Below are 16,362 nucleotides of genomic sequence, written 5' to 3'. Positions count from 1 at the left end.
AACAGGAATCAATCATGCTCACAAATATAAAGAGGGGCACAGCAACACTCGGACATAAAGAACCATGCATAGCTTTTCTACTTTGCTTATTAACAGAAAAACACATACAAGTTCAAAGACACCATTCATCTATTCTATTCTACATAGTCATGGTCTTTCTCTCCCTTTCTTACACTTGAACACACACACACACACACACACACACACACACACACACACACACACACACACACACACACTGACTGTTTCACCCTCTGCAGTTATTTGTCTGCCTCAGAGGGAGCTGTGAATGAGAAGATCCCTGCCAGTCTCTAATTGCTTATTGTTGCTGTTACTAAGCCATGTCAAGCCACTGCTAATTGTACATATAAGAATTGGTAGCAAGGCCTTTATTGAACATGGCACCAGTATTCAGTACAGTTGGTTTATGTAGAATTAAGTACACTAAACTGAATTATTTCATCAAGTGTGTCTTGGAGGAAAGGGATAATTGCCAACATTTTTGAAAAATGTTTTTCTAAGCTTTACCACTGATTGAATAAAGCAAATCTATTAAACAAACCTGCAAATAAAGGAAAGAATGGTCAAACTTGAGTAAAAAATAAACACAAAGAAATATGATAAAAACAATCATGAAAATAACACCTGAAAACAACAAGGTATAAGTTAACCTTAAAGATCTATACCTCACTTAGATCAAACCTTTCTAATGTACAGGAAGAGTCAATGGTGGACTTGAATTTAGGAAGGAAATCCGGTGATCGTTAACTCCTGCTGAAGTTTATCATTATTATAAAAAAGTATAAAATACAAAAAGGAAGAGAACATTTGGTATTCACGCTTGATAAATAAGTGATTATGACAAGAGTATTCCTGTGTGGTCATCTGACACCAACAATGTTGCATAAGCAACCACAGCTAAGATGGATGAAGACTCAAAAGAAGAGAGTGGAAATTCAAACATGAGCAACAGAAAATATCATGTAAAAATACATCACGGTGCCACACACACTCATTTGATTTACATTTATTTTTAATTATGAAGATTGGGGAATACTTTTTTTTTTATTATCTTTTTTTTTAATAAAACATCCATTCCACACTACATGGTCCTCAGATAATAGCTTTCTAATGTTCTCTAAATCCCTGAAAGCTCTCTGAATGTTGACATGCATAAAAACTGTCTCCTAGGCAACTATTATTATTATTAGCATCGGTTCTCAGTAAAAGTCACCATTTCCACCAGCACTCATTTGAATGACTTCCACATAACTACTTTTACATAGGGTTGACTCTAGAATGAAGCATCGTGTCTCCCTGGCAACCATTTGTCTTGCTGTATAACATCATGTCTTTTCTGAGGCATCCCATCAGTATTCCGATGACTGCCGCAGTTGCATCTGTTCTAGCACATGATTGAACTTTACTAACACCATGACAGTGTTGAGTCATGAGACAGGAAAGGAAGTAGACACTTGTGGTCAGGACTGAGAAGTGAATCATGCTAATAGAGTGTGTGAATGTCTCTGCATACATCTGTGTATGTGTGTTTTGCAAACAAAGAATGTGTGTCCAGTCCAGCAAGAAAACCTCTAACTAAAGCTTTGCGTGGAGTGAGAAAACATGTGACCTAACCAAATGAGGTCAGGAGGAATACTGAGAATATAGTTGAAGTCAATTTCTGAATTCTCCTCTGCTTTCTGCTGACCATCTCATATCGTATATTCCAGATTCCTCCCCGCGTTATTAACAGCCATCCTGACCAATCATCTGGCCTGGGTGCCCACCGTCATGCCCAATGGGCAGCCTCCAATCAAGATCTTCCTGGAGAAACACTCCTCCCAGAGCGTCGACATGCTGGCAAAGACGCATCCTTACAACCCACTTTGGGCACAGCTAGGTGAGTCCTAACCTCCAATTATTAATCATTTTAGCACAAAGACAAGTTAGGACTAGACTATCTTCTCTACATGCAACTCCATTATGTCTTACATTTGTTGTAGCTATTTGGGTGTCAGTGTAATAGATGTAATGCAATTCTAGTTTAAATATTCACCTTAGCAGCGTTTTTTTTTAAAATATATATACATGTAACTAGAGTTTTTAGGTGTGTGTGTGTGTGTGTGTGTGTGTGTGTGTGTGTGTGTGTGTGTGTGTGTGTGTGTGTGTGTGATTAAATAATACAATAGTGTGAAAATTTCATATTATTTGGATTTATGTTTTCTGTGGTAAATCATGTTGTCTTTCACTGGAGCATGGTGCATCACTGGAAATCTATACATGCAATTCTGCTCAGTCTCTTTGCTGATTGCATTTTTTATATAGCTTTAGTTGATTTATTGGTGCATATAGCAAGTAATGATATCCTGTAAATACACAAACATGTTAACGAGTATGTTGAATAGTCCACACTTTCACCTCAAGTGCTCAAGTGACATGAGAAACCTATAGAAAGTGAGTTCATGGTGACACCTAGTGTTTATAGGTCAGGATTGCATACCAGGAAAAAAAAGTGTAGAGACAGTCTAAAAAAGATGAACTGGGCATGATTGCCTTATAATTGTTCAAACATAACTCTATAAGTTTGGTAAATTGTAAATAGCGGAAAAAAGTAAAAGAAACTTACACAATTTTTTTACAAGATTTTACCAATGATTATGCAGGCATTACCTGTTCAAAGAATTTGATGCATCTAAAGACCCTTTCAGCGATGCTAATGTTTTTTTTCCGTCACTGTCTCTAGGAGACCTGTATGGGTCCATTGGATCACCTGTGCGGCTGTCGAGGACAGTGGTGGTAGGCCGCAGGCAGGAGCTGGTCCAGAGACTCCTCTATGTCCTCACATACTTCATCCGCTGCTCTGAGCTGCGGGAGACCCACATGCTGGACAGCGCTGAGGATGAGGCCATTGTCATTCCCGGCTCCCTCATCACCACCTCCCTAAGGAAAGGAGAGGTGGAGGAGTCAGACTATGTCCTGGTTACTGTCCATAAACCCAGCGGGGATTACTTGTCTCAAGGGGCCCACAGTCGGCAGACCGAAGCAGAGGACAGCAGCTACCCTTCAGACCAGAGCAGCACATACACAGACACAGAGGTGGAGAATGGCGCCAGGGACACGAATGAGGATGAAGAGGAGGAGGACAGCAGTGAGAGTCATGGGTCCAGGAGCAGTGTGCTTCAGACGGGACAAAGCCAGGGTAACAACCCTGTTATCAGGACTGTAGAAGCATCTGAAACCAGGGAGTCTTGCAGCCCAATAGCCACAGATACCCGACTGGAGACAGTGCTGCGTGTTGGCTCGGCATCACCCAGGGAGCAGGTCTGTGTGCTGGATACAGAGACCAAGGGAGACCTAAAACTTATTGTCCCATCCATACCCACGACCCTGGCATCAAGTCCACCCCGAACTCCTGTTACTACAGAAGATAAAAACTCTGAGGCAGAGCCTGGGGTGGAAGCGGGCATGGGGAGCCAGCCCACCAGAGTGCTGGCTCCTCGGCCCTTGGGGGTCCCTCTAGAGAAGAAGCCTCCAGATAAGACCCTGGCTTCTGCAGTGCCAGTACCATTGATACCGGGAAACACCATGACAGGGCCCATGGCTTTGTCTCTAACAGAAGAGGAGGAGATGGCATCAAAGGTCACTTTCCTTATTGGAGACTCCATGTCTCCTGAGTCTGACACAGAGAGCCGCAGAAGGAAGGTGGATGAGGAATTCAAAAAGCACAAGAAACACCTCAAGGACAAGCATCCACTTCCCCAGCAGCTGTTGTTGCTGCAGCAGCAGCATTACGGGCAACATTATCAACAGCAACCGCAGTATCTGCAGAGAGTTGCAGATTTAAAGACCAGCAACACCAGTGCATCAGAGGACCAAACCAAACAGACCAAGTCGGCTCCTGCCCTGCAGCGGGTGTCCAGTACGATGCCTCCCTGGAGCCTAAATCATATGGATGATTTTGAAGAGTATTTTAGCCCAGAAAACCCTGTAGAGACTAGGACTATAGACGATGTGGCCAAACGACAAGAGGCCAGCACCACAGACAGTATGCACAAAGACTTGCTGGACCCCTCGGGAGTCCGCTGTACCAGGGACTTAGGGGGTCACAGCTTTCAGGGTGCAGTCACGGGTCGGGGTTTGGGTCTCTGTTTAGGTTCTGGTAGTGGTGAGGCAGGGTCCAGCAGGAAGAAAGACACTTTTTTAGATGTCCAGAGGAGGTGCAGGTGTGGGTCTACAGACTCCTCTGACACCTGCTGTTGCAGGGGCTGTTCTGCTGAGCAGGACAAGGGTCCTCTGTTGTCAGTCTCCATCCCACAGGATGGAAACGGCAACAGCAAAGATGACCAAAAGTGTAAGGTGGTACCTGTCAATGACTGGGAGATACCACGCAACGAGAGCTCAGACAGTGCGCTGGGGGACAGTGAGAGTGAGGAGACAGAGGATTGGCAGGAGGAAGTGCTGGTGCCCTTCCCAGGGTGAGTAGAGGACTGCTACATTCATTCACAGACCCACTTCCCTGCTGACTTTCTTTTCCTGTTCACGTTCAAGGTTGTGCTTTGGTTGTCATCAATAATCATAGTAATGATGATGGCTGGGAATAAGTGAGATTAACAATCTAGGTTCATCATTTGAAAACCAAGAAAGTAATGTCTTGTCTCATATGTTTGATTTAAAGGTCAAAGTTGGTAGAGAACTACTCAAAGCCAAGCATTGCCAATTTTGGCCGGTCTCTGTTTGGAGGCTACTGCCCCACCTACGTGCCAGACTTCGTACTGCATGGGTTGCCAAGTGACGAGAAGCTACGGCAGTGCCTCATGGCTGAATTAACTCATGCTGTTCAGGTAAAGCACTGAAGTGTTTGGACCTCTTATTTAAGGGGGTATTTTTAATTGCCATTTAAATGTCTCAAGCATCCTTAGTGTGAACACACCCTTGCACTGTTGCTGCAAAAACAAGTAATATAATTTATATTAATTTATAGGGCTTGCTCATGTACATCCGAGTTCGAGGCATGCATTAATATGCGATGAATTCCCCTTTTGCATGTGTTTTATTGGTTTAAGTGAATACATTTTCTTGTCCTTTGTAGCATCCAGTACTGGATGAGCCCATAGCGGAGGCCGTCTGCATTATAGCAGACACAGACAAGTGGACAGTGCAGGTGGCCAGCAGTCAGAGACGAGCCACCGACATCAACAAGCTGGGGAAGGAAGTCCTGGTTTCCAACCTGGTTTCCAGCTTATTGCAATCCACTCACCAGCTCTACAAACTCAACCTCTCACCCAACTTTGTATGTTACACTTCTCAGTCAAATACTGATTCTCTTTCGGTATACAGTCATTACCATTTTGATTATTGTGCTTTATCAACCATGTGTTTGTCTCTCTCCTCTCTCCCTTAGTGTATAATGCACCTTGAGGACCGCCTGCAGGAAATCTACTTTAAGAGTAAGATGCTTGCTGAGTATTTGAAGGGCCAGACACGAGTCCATGTGAAAGAACTGGGCATGGTCTTGGGGTAAGCGGTTAACCTTTATTTTCAACACGCAGATGCTTTAAGGCTTGACATTAAAATATATTACTAAAATGTACCCTGTGTAGTTTTTGACATCAAGCAGCTGGTGTCTGTTTTTTTTCTTGTGCACACCGATGAAGACAGTCAGTGTTGTGTATACATTCTTATGCCACACAAAATAATTTGAATACATGTTGATATAATTTGATATGTTCAGGATAAAAGGAACTGTAAAACAGTGCAGCTGCTCTGTAGATCTGTATCTTGCCAGGTTTTTGCGTAAAGTAAAGGTTTTAGGGCCATACAAAAATTTACTTAAAATGTCATTTTAAGTAGGACACTTAATATATCCTGATCTTTGCTCTGGCATCATTGCAGAATCGAGTCCAGCGACCTTCCCCTGTTGGCTGCAGTGGCCAGCACTCACTCCCCTTATGTGGCCCAGATCCTACTATGAGACTGTAATGGCACTAAGGTCCCAAGCAGTGACCTGTCTGAGGACGTGCCAGTCTGGCACCAAAAACGGCCATCCATGGTTCGCCCCGACATGGTCTTCTGACCCACATGCCTGAGCGAAGTAGGATCTGAGCCTTAGCAGTGCACATCTTTACGGACCACAGCCAGCTTCTCCCTTCACTACCACTGCTGCTGAATGTGGTGCAATACAGATGTTGCACCACAGGGAGGAACTAGAGACCACAGTCCCACAGATGGAGTGATGCTCTGCAGATAACTGAAGTATCCCTGAAATGACCTTCTCCAGTTGTTTGAATGTTTCTTTTAAAGCAGAACTTTTTTTTGTTTTTGGACACAAAAGCCAAAGACTTTATACATTTTTCCAGTTGAGAATGAGACTTTAACCTAACATAAAAGTGGTCCACAGCATTTGAAAGCTGGGAACCTGAGGATTTGACATGCAGCTCAGCACTGTGTCAAGTTCTTCAAGTCATAAATATTAAGTCATTTAATTAATTCGTTTAAACACATCCTGAAAGCGTATAAGGGCTTATTACATTATGAAATGAATTCATGAAGGCCATTCTCATGTCACTTAAGTTGTTGCAGAAGTCTTTGAGTTGATACCATTTGGTATACAGATTTGGTGAAAAATGTAACCATTTTAAAAACTTTTATCATTTGGAGATTTCTGCAAGAATTGCATTTTTTGGCGATTGGCTGGGGAGCCCTTTTGTTCTGGATACGGCTGAGATACTCACTTATAGCTAATATCAGAATCAGAAATACTTTATTGATCCCCAAAGGGAAACTCTTTGTTGCAGTTGCACAAATATTATAATTTATAATTTAATAATATACCTATGAAAGTTTCATGTGATTATGCTGGAGGTCACAAAAGGTAATTTATACATTGACTCAAATTTTAGAAAATGATGACTATCATCACACAGAAACACAATTTCTCTCATTGCATCTACAAGAGGCTCTTTGCAGTCGTACCAAATTTAAGCAAATCCAAGACCACAAAATGCAGAAATATATTAGTACACCATTTTAGAATATTCTGCATGAGAGACAACTGCATGGTTAATGCCCAAACTGCATGGGATTAGCATGAAGTGGGCATGTCTGTAAGGAGAGACTCATGGGTAGTCTCGCATTGCCCCAGGCACTCTCTACAGCGCTGCGGAGAAAGGTCTGGCAACAGGAGCATACACTTCTGGATAGAAGGGGAAAAAAATGGTCAGGGATTGTTTTCATTTCTTTAAATCAATCACAATTGTTGTGGGCGGCGCCAAGCTCATCGCTGCGAGCGTGGCTCTGCGAAATAGTGTTGGAAAGGAACTTGCACCTGCAAAACAAAACGCCTCATATAAGATTAAAAAAAAGTTCTCACAATACAGTAACATGAGCTATTTAAATTAGCTAGATACATGGTTAAATGTAATTTGCTTTTACCAATATATCGCCATGTGTATTTTGTCCATAGTAGATCCCCGCCTATAGCTCCCAACATGTCCCAGTTAGAGAGTGAATACCGTAAACATATTCTTTGTAAATCCTTACAATCATTCCCCAAACAAACCAAGCTGGCCTGCCTTGTCGCACGATCCAAATGGTCTTCAAAAATTGCCGTTTTCAGCGTGTAACGTTGCTCAGAGGTTCCGGTCGCTGTTGCGTGATGGGACCAGAGAACACAAAGAAAGCAAAAAGTGAGGGACATCCGGCGGAACTTCCAGCGGCACCGGAACTGTCTGGTGAAGGAACCGGCGTTGATCCAGACTAACTCGCGGGTAACCCATAGAACCCATTTTCATTCAGACATCTTGAGATGAGAGGTCAAAGGACCCATTGTAAAATGGACATGCTAGTTATTTAGCCACCTTCCTGACAAGCACGACATGGGTGGTACCATTGGATTCCTTAGATCATCTAGTTTCATATGATACCAATATATTCACTCCATCTTCAAATGGGAGCTTGCTGCAACCTCTGAAATACAAAAAGTTGTCCAGGCCCGCTGGCGGCGCCATCAGAATCGCAAGCTGTTAGGAATATCTACAGTACAATACTAATAATAATGGATTTAGTTTCTTCTACTGCTTTTTTTTCCCTCACTGGACAATCTTAAAACCAGTCGTACAAAGTGATTAAGAGTTTGAATGAAACATTTTTAAACATTACTTTTGAGGTAAATATCATTGAGAACATTATCATTAACATTATGTCATGCCAATTATGCTATTTCATTTATCTTCACGTATTTGTTTACAAGCCAAATTTCCCTGAGATATCTCAATGACAAATTTGATTTTCTTATCAAATTGCAATGCAGACCTGACTTAAAAGTCTATTTTGTGGCCGCATAGAGGTAATCAATGCACACCGTGATTGTTGGTTCTACAAACTGGTTTTGAAATGGCTAAAAGTGGCTTTCACATTCTTACCATAGGTACAGCACTACCTCAGATCATCCAATGGGCTGTGGATGACACACATTTACAGTTGCCCCATAGAAAACCCTGAGGTATACTTGTTAAGCTACTTTAATCAGAGGAATGTCAGCATCAACTGCGTGCAGACTCTATGCTGTGTTCTTTGAAAAAGGAAAGGTTGTTAAATTCCTTAGAAATGATCGTTACACACGTGTTTGCTTTAGAATGTGATTAAGGGAGTTGAAGGGTCCCTTTCTACTGTGGAAAAGCTAAAACATGCATCATCTACATATATTTTAGAACCAAAATGCTGAGATATTTTCACACTTTTATAGCTTTGCCACCTTTTTACGATGTTTACGTCTTTGATGTTTGCTGCAGAGAGAGTAGAGGAACACAGGAGGCCTTACTGTGGATTAATATATATATACTGTATATATCGGTTAACACTATTTTCAAACATGTTTCAATGACAGTTATACTCACAAAAAGACGCAAAATACAATACCATAGTAGCAGACTTTTTTTCTTTTGTTTTCTGTTTGATTTTCCATGACACTGACAAATGATTTTAGTTGTTCTGCCATATAGCATATAGCCAGGGTGCAATTTGCTGGGTGTAAAAGGAAGGTTGCGTTGCTCTCACAGCTTCTGTCCTGGGCATAAAGTGTAAGCTATTATTACTTCTTCTTGTCATGGGATGTCAGCATTGGAAATTAACCTTTTTATTTTAAATTTTTTGATTGCAGATATATGGCGCCCCAGAGGTGACATGGAGGGAAAACAAAAATAAAAACAAAGGGGAAAAAAAAGTGGCTTACTGGGAACATACACTAAACTCAAGATCTTGAGTTTGAAAGTCGAGATCTTGACTTTCAAACTCGAGATCTTGACTTTCATGGACCTCCATGTCAAAGTCAAGATCTCGCAAATAAAATTTGAGATCTTGCAAAAGTGTTTGTCCCAGTACATGTTTTTATAATTGTAATCTTAATTTTTAAAAACATTTTTTTTTCTCCATGATCAAAGTCAAGATCTTGCAAAACAAAGTCATGATCACGCAAAAGTGTTAGTCCCCAGGACATGTTTTTTTTTCACCCCCCCATGTCACCTCCGGGACTCTGTACACTCAAAATAAGATGAGTTGAAATTTTCCAAACAATTCACAATATAGTAAACGCCAAAAGCAGGCTAAAAGTACCGAGTTTTCAAATACATACTATATGCTCATACAAACACTACTCTCTCAGCCCAAAAAAATGTGTGTAGGTGGCAAGAGAATTGCAGGCAGTGGGACAGAGGAAATAGCCAGCAGCCAGCTCAATATAAATTCACCTGTTTCTGGAAAGTAACTTCCCCAAATTTCTAAAAAATCTTCATTAAAAATTGTGTGAGTGAGTCTCGGGCTTTAGGTAACTACCCAGAAAATGGCTTGTATTGTTAGAAAAAGCAGGAATAACTGTCTGTGTGACCCTGACAACGGTGTTTGTTTGTTTCTATAAACTCAAATCGCACCCTGTATATGACCCAAGTCTTAATGGAGATGTGGCATGAATGCATCACAGGCTTCTGGAGAACTCATTTTGCTGGTAAAATAGCTGTAGACATGCTTGTTACTGGATTGAAGATGCTCCGCTGTATCAGCCTACATTTTGTACAACCCAGCCATTATGTTTAAACGGTATGAATTTCTATCTGCTTTTCCCTCTGTGTATATGAGTAAATTATAAAGTTGCCAGTTGGTATGTGTAACGTTTCATGTAAACTGTACATACTCTGTTTATTTCCATGTATTTGTACAGAATGTCTTTTAAGAATTGTCTCCTCAAATCATTTTTTTCCCAATTTTATGGGAATGTTGTGCAATAAAGATGCGACGTTAAGTATTTGGTCTCTGGGAATGTTTTCTTTCACAGAATCAAAGGGAAAGGGTGGGAAAGTCCTGGAATAAAGATTGAGAGTAGAAAGTTAGGGTTATTACTCTGAGACAGTGCAGTGGATCCACATACTCCGGCTTGTACCTGTTCAGAAGACGTTGCATTAGAGCGACAACCTCCCGAGCCACCTGTGAAACCACAGGCCTAGCTCTGAGTCTAGGTTGTGTTTCTTCACATCTCAGAGTAGGAGCTGTGGTTTCTTCTCTACTTTCCCCACAAACTTGAATAAACTATCAACAGTTTGTGGAATTGTCACGTGTAAACTGGTTTTAGGTTTGCGTTTTTTCTTTCTTAGTTTATCAAAAATTCACCCATTACTGTGAAATTGCCTCTTTTTTTTTAAACAGACTGGAAATTAGCCTATAAATCAGTGCAAGCTCTGTACAAGAATAGCACGTTTGTTTGGTGGTGGGCTGACTTCTAGTGATCTGCTCACCATCTGGATCACACATTTAACCACCTTTTGGATTTACAAACTGCCTGTGGCTCCACCCCACCCTCCCCACGGCAAGGGAGGTAAAACGAAACGAACACACACACCACAGTTATGCAATAAAGGAAGGAGTGTCCTGGCTAAAAGCACTGGCAGCAAATACGAGTCTCCTGTCAGTGACAGCATTTCAGTAGGACTATTCTCACTGTCTTCACGCGGATATATTTTTTAAGAGGCGACCGGAAAACGTGACATTAAGCACTGTTGATTAAATCAAGCGTTTAATCTAAATTTAAATTAAAAAAATAATAAAAAATAGGAAAAGCGCGTTGATAAGCTTTTGTAGCTACATTACAGGTTTAACAGTAATTTCCCGCTAAACCAGAATGAATGTCTTGAGTGAGCTATTGCTTTTAGATGCTCTTTAGTTGTCTGATTATTCCTGATAATCCTGCATTTTGAGCAATCTGACTTCAGAAGTGTCAGAAACCATACGGAGGATCTATGCTGGATTGAAGGACTCCTTATGAAGCTCGTACACTCGAGCTCCCAGACGACTATATAACTTTTGAAAAAATAAATAGCATATTTTTTGTCTTACAAACGAAAAATGGAATTCATTCAAGCAATAAATGCACCCGTGCTCAATTTGTACATGCAGGAATTTTGCCGATACAGAGTTTATTGATATGGTATAGTTTATGGTGTGTAATATTAGCTTTTTGCTTTTGCTTTGTAACTGGCATAAGAAGCATAAGGTCACTATTTTACTGACTCTTCTCTAGGCTATATGCTACTGTTGCAATAAGCCTACTTTTTTTAATTACTTTTTTGTTTAGCCACTCTCTCATTAGTTTGTGAAAGTGTCTCGTTATTTTGAGAAACGAAGTAATTATTTGAGATACTAAGTCATTTTTTTGCGAAAGTTTGTCAAAAATACCTCATAGTTTCACCACGTTGGCGGTAATAGATATCCATGTCAAATACTGCATATTAATATTTACAGTCTATGATCCATACTACACATTAATCCAATCTTGCGCGCTAAACTAACATTAGCCAACACTTGAGTCGTCCAACGGTCTATGATGTGTATGTCTCTAGAGTCATAAGTTTCTTTATTTCCGACATTATTTGAATGCAGCATCATCTCCGTGCAGACAGATGTCGTCAACTCTCCACACTCAAATCTGCAGGAGGAGGAGGGATCTAAATCTGAACTCCTGGATCTGACTGACGCTGACTACTGAGGTGGATATTTCCTTTAACAAAAATGTACAGAATCCAAAACCTCTGGTCCCATAGATTTAACTTTCTGTCACACTTTACTGGAATCTACTGTTTTTCGGAAGCGCAATAACGTTAGTTAAAAGTGTTTTAACCTTCTCTGGAGGAGAAGGAGCTGGTCGGTAAACTCCATCCATGCTCGACTCGGCGAAGACCAGATCCACGGAGATGTGAGTTTGTTCTGCTCGGGTCGGATAGAAGAGCAACTAGGAGACGTGAATGTGTGGATACCTAGAGAGTAAGTAAAAGGTGGATATAAGCCGAAGTTATGAAAATGACCGGAGCCATGGAAACTTCTTTCAAACTGGCTTTGAAGAAACCGCCCTCCCTACGGACAGCAGAGGTAAACAAAACTATCGTTTTTTTTTTTAATTTTATTAGCATTGCCTTGCTAATGTTAGCAAACATCAAACTGTTGCTTCACCTCGCTGAAGGAAAACTTCACTCCGCTGTTGTTGGAGTTTGACTGAAGTTAGTCCGCAGTAAGTTGCTTGTGGTCTAGCTAACTAGCTATCTCATTTGGACTTTTCAATACACTCACATGCTAATTAGTACACGCTGTAACGACGCATGACTTAATTAACAGCCTGTAACGGAAACAACATTTAGCCAAGTGGCTAGTTTTGAGGGAAGTCCTTGCCAGGCTAAAATACAACAGCTCTAACTTCATGCCTTGTATGTGCAATGCAGCAATAACACTGAAATAGAAAAACCTAGAGTCAAGTCAAATCATTCAGGACAAAATGTATCAGGGGCTTCAGTTTGGTAGCCAAACTAGGGTGCAGGGACTGCACTTGGTCCTTGAGAGGGTCTCAAGGGTCCCCATCATATGTTCAAGGCTTTCAAGGTAGTTTTTATCATATTTAGTCAAGAAAGACCCATCGTTTTTTGGTCCTTGACATAGTTAAGTGTGGGATAACCCTCTTCTACTGCAATACCTTCTGTTCCTGCCAACCAACAGTCTTACTAAGCAAAACATAACATCACAGCTTCCCATCAGAAGGCTTAAAGGCCTAAGCCCAGGAGGTAGTTTGTGTAAACTTTAGCTTGAATGAGGCCAGTTAAATTAAATCACCACAGCTTTCTCATCCCTCCTCCTTCCCTGTGCTGCCTCCTCCCTACATGAAGCTGTGGAAACACAGCTGGCTTGTCATTGCTTTACTTATGCTCTGAGCCCAAAAATAGCTCATGGCGTACTCCCTTCAATGTTCAGCTGCCGGTTATAGTTTTGAAGTGCAAGCACTTTTCAAAGTACTATCAGAGCACAAAAAAATTAAGAAAAAAAAAAAAGTCCAACCCTGCTATCCTTCAGCTTCGCATGACACTATTGAAAAGGTCCTTTTTTATGGCTCTGATCCTCTGTTTTTTGTGGGTGCATGCTGGGTAGAAAGCCTCTTTCACACCTTCATAGTGGGCTTTTGTGTGCACTTGAACAAACCATAACAACCTTGTTTAGCCTACAAAAATATGACACAGTCATAGCAATGAAGTGGATCTCTGATTTTTGTAATCAGCCACACATGATAGGTAGCACTTTGATAAAGTAACTAAATTAAGCCGTATCCTCCCAAATGCAGAGGAAGAATCCTCTTTGTTTTCACACTCCTTAAAAATTCCAATTTTAAAACCAGCATTATTATAGCTGAAGTAAAAACAAATAAGCAGACATGTTTCAATGCAGTTATTCCTAATGTTTATAGGGGTGGGTGTGGTATTTGTCACAAACGAAATGCTTCTTTTCATCACATGAGTACTGTACAAGTACTGAGGTCCTTGCCTGTAATTGTAAAAACACATTACACCTGTGGTTGTGCTACAACTGAAACTAAAGCCAGATCCTAACCTGAAAAAGTAGCCAGTGTGCTAATATCTTTTTTTATTTTCATTCATAATTTAAAACACCAAAAGTACATTCATTGCAACAGTACGATAAAGCCACGTTGTAGTCTACAGCTGTCTCAGCCTGTCGATCATGATTATTGAACAGACTGCAAATATTCAAGACATAAACGGTGGTAATGGAGCTCTCACCAAGCAGTGTGTAGCCGAGCATCATACAGACAAAATCATTAAACCTCTCCCCACTGATAAATCACACCCTCAAATAACCACCAAGCAATTGTTCAGGCCTATTATAGAGGAACCTTTGATAAGGGAGGAGGTACAGACAAAACATGAGTCTGGAGACCTTTCCCATATTTCAAGGATGCTATGAGACTGGTTGGCAAGGTTGTCAAACTGTTGTTGAATGTGGTGCTGCAAGTAAGTACTCACTCAGTGCGACTACATGCACAGCAGTTACCCGAGTTAAGTGAATAACCGGGTTATGCCAGTTCTCCTCGTATACATGAGCAAGGAAGAATGACAGGAGTAACTCTACCGCTGGTAAAGTAGTTAGTGCACTGTCAACGCACAACGCACTAGCTTTTTCTACCGGTTGACCTATGTCAAAATAACACGACCGGCCACTAAATTAGTAAAAGTTAACAACTTAATGTTTTATTCACACTCTTGTCACAGTGCAGGAAAGCACAGTGCTCTCGCCAGATAACTGACAACTTTTTAAAATTTTTTTATCTGTAACCAGTGTCACCCAGTGCCAGGTGATATTAGCAAGCTAATGTTAGCTAACTAACAATGACAGTAGCCAGCGGCCGCAGCAGGGACAGCTGGTCCTTCCACTTTTTTTGCCGAGAAACAGCGTCAACATCCCCGGAGATGGACAATCTATTTAGGCATTTCCCGGTGTCTGTCCTGCTTTGTCCCTCTCCAGGTTTTTGAGCAGCCTTTGATTTTTCAGCCTTTTATTGGCACTATTAATTGTGGTTACAAAGTTTTTCCTGTGTAAACATCCCAAGTTTGATTCTATTTGAGTATATTATAAGCCTTGGAGTTAAAGGGATACTTTTGCAGATTTTAATCCAGCTCTGTGTCATCTTTGTGTGGGCAGTGCGTTTAGATGAACAGTGTTTTGGCTTCCCTCTGTGGCGCCAGAACATGGAGCTCGGAGTAGCCGAGGCTTGTTGAGAGCTGCGAAATGACGCGTAATCCGGCGGATCTCGGGCAGACCACCGCTCCTCTGCTCAGCTGAGCTTGGAGCTTCATGCGCCGCGGCCACGAAGGCCACTATGCTGCCTTGACACAGAGCTGGATTTAAATCGGCTAAATATCTCTTCCTCTATCTCTAAGGAACAAGGTGTATTGTTTTCACAGTCGTTTTTCTTTAGAAGTGTTTTTGGTTGAGCTAAATTTCTTGGTTTTGAAAGTTTTAAGACGTGCTGTAGGTTGGTCTGTCTCCTGTGCAGATGTTTGGCTCGGTGGGTAAACTCTCCCACCGCTGGTTTTATGCTTCGTCGACCTTTCCCAGTTTCGTGAGTTTTCCACCCAGCTCTTCCCTCCCTTGCCTACCTTTCACGGTGCCATCCAGACGCCTTCATGGTAACAGACAACAAATCAAGCCGGGTGATTAACGGTAGTTTTAGCTGCGCCCAGTACATGTGAGACATTTATGGGAATTCCAACCATCACAAAGCCACAGGCTCCCTAGGGAAGGTGCAAGTGAGGAAGAGAAAGAGAAACACAGACTTAAGTGGTAACTTCTTCCTTTCTACGCGAGCTGTGGAGCCGCTATGAACAGAACAGAGGAGGAGATGCAGACCAGTATGTGGTCGATGGTGCTGTATTCTTGGAGTGTACACAAAGAAACCTGTTTCAAAAGACTGTGTGTTTTAGGAAAAGTTACCAAAAAAAGGTTGGTTTGCTCAATGCTGACGCAGTTCAACAAATTAAAGTTAAGGATAATACTGGTGTGTTCTCTTACCGTCTTCATTAAACAGGTCCTGCTTCCTCGCTTTGGAGGCTTTTGGCGCCCATCTGTTATTGCTAAATTACTCTTTTTAAGCATTTTTTGGATTTGCAGTTTACTATGCAAAAATAGCATGGTTAAACCTTTATTTTTCAAAAAAAATAATTAATTTGGCTATAGTTAAACAATACAAATAATCTGTGTTCCTCTTTAAAAATAGAGACTAAAAAACAATTAAGTCAAACAGGAAAATACCCACTCTGAGGTCAGATTACCAAATTGAAGCCTTTTGGTCTGAACCGTTTCACTCTAGTGTTGGTGAAGACGATGTAGGTCACAGCACTGTGGGAAATCCATGAGGGGTGAATCCATGATGTCTCTCACTTTCTCATGGGCGGGCTAAATTCTCGGGGTGGGCAAAGCAGAGGAAGGGGAGGAAAGATTCCAGATTCCATCTGAGCTTTCATTTTCTCAAAGGCAGAGCAGGATACC

At 41.4% G+C, this 16,362-nt stretch overlaps 2 protein-coding genes across 4 annotated transcripts in view; both read left to right on the top strand.

The window, feature by feature from the left end:
• Positions 1 to 7,833, top strand: part of fnip1 (folliculin interacting protein 1) — a 41,609-nt gene extending 33,776 nt beyond the window's left edge. For all 3 annotated transcript variants that reach the window (XM_032534555.1, XM_032534552.1, XM_032534553.1), the window contains 6 exons: positions 1,731 to 1,900; positions 2,744 to 4,475; positions 4,676 to 4,841; positions 5,090 to 5,290; positions 5,402 to 5,517; positions 5,893 to 7,833. In XM_032534555.1, coding sequence (XP_032390446.1) covers positions 1,731 to 1,900; positions 2,744 to 4,475; positions 4,676 to 4,841; positions 5,090 to 5,290; positions 5,402 to 5,517; positions 5,893 to 5,971 — 2,464 coding nt within the window. In that variant the 3' untranslated portion in view covers positions 5,972 to 7,833. The remainder of the gene's footprint in view (positions 1 to 1,730; positions 1,901 to 2,743; positions 4,476 to 4,675; positions 4,842 to 5,089; positions 5,291 to 5,401; positions 5,518 to 5,892) is intronic.
• A 4,098-nt stretch (positions 7,834 to 11,931) lies between these two features.
• The window catches only part of LOC116701023 (rap guanine nucleotide exchange factor 6), a 63,531-nt gene continuing 59,100 nt past the window's right edge, over positions 11,932 to 16,362 (top strand). The window contains exon 1 of the mRNA XM_032534556.1: positions 11,932 to 12,408. Coding sequence (XP_032390447.1) covers positions 12,334 to 12,408 — 75 coding nt within the window. The 5' untranslated portion in view covers positions 11,932 to 12,333. The remainder of the gene's footprint in view (positions 12,409 to 16,362) is intronic.

The sequence above is a fragment of the Etheostoma spectabile genome, chromosome 13, assembly GCF_008692095.1.
Source record: "Etheostoma spectabile isolate EspeVRDwgs_2016 chromosome 13, UIUC_Espe_1.0, whole genome shotgun sequence".
NCBI classification, from domain to species: Eukaryota; Metazoa; Chordata; class Actinopteri; order Perciformes; family Percidae; genus Etheostoma; species Etheostoma spectabile.
Note: the sequence above shows the minus strand (reverse complement) of the source record. Positions and strands in the feature narration are given on the sequence as shown.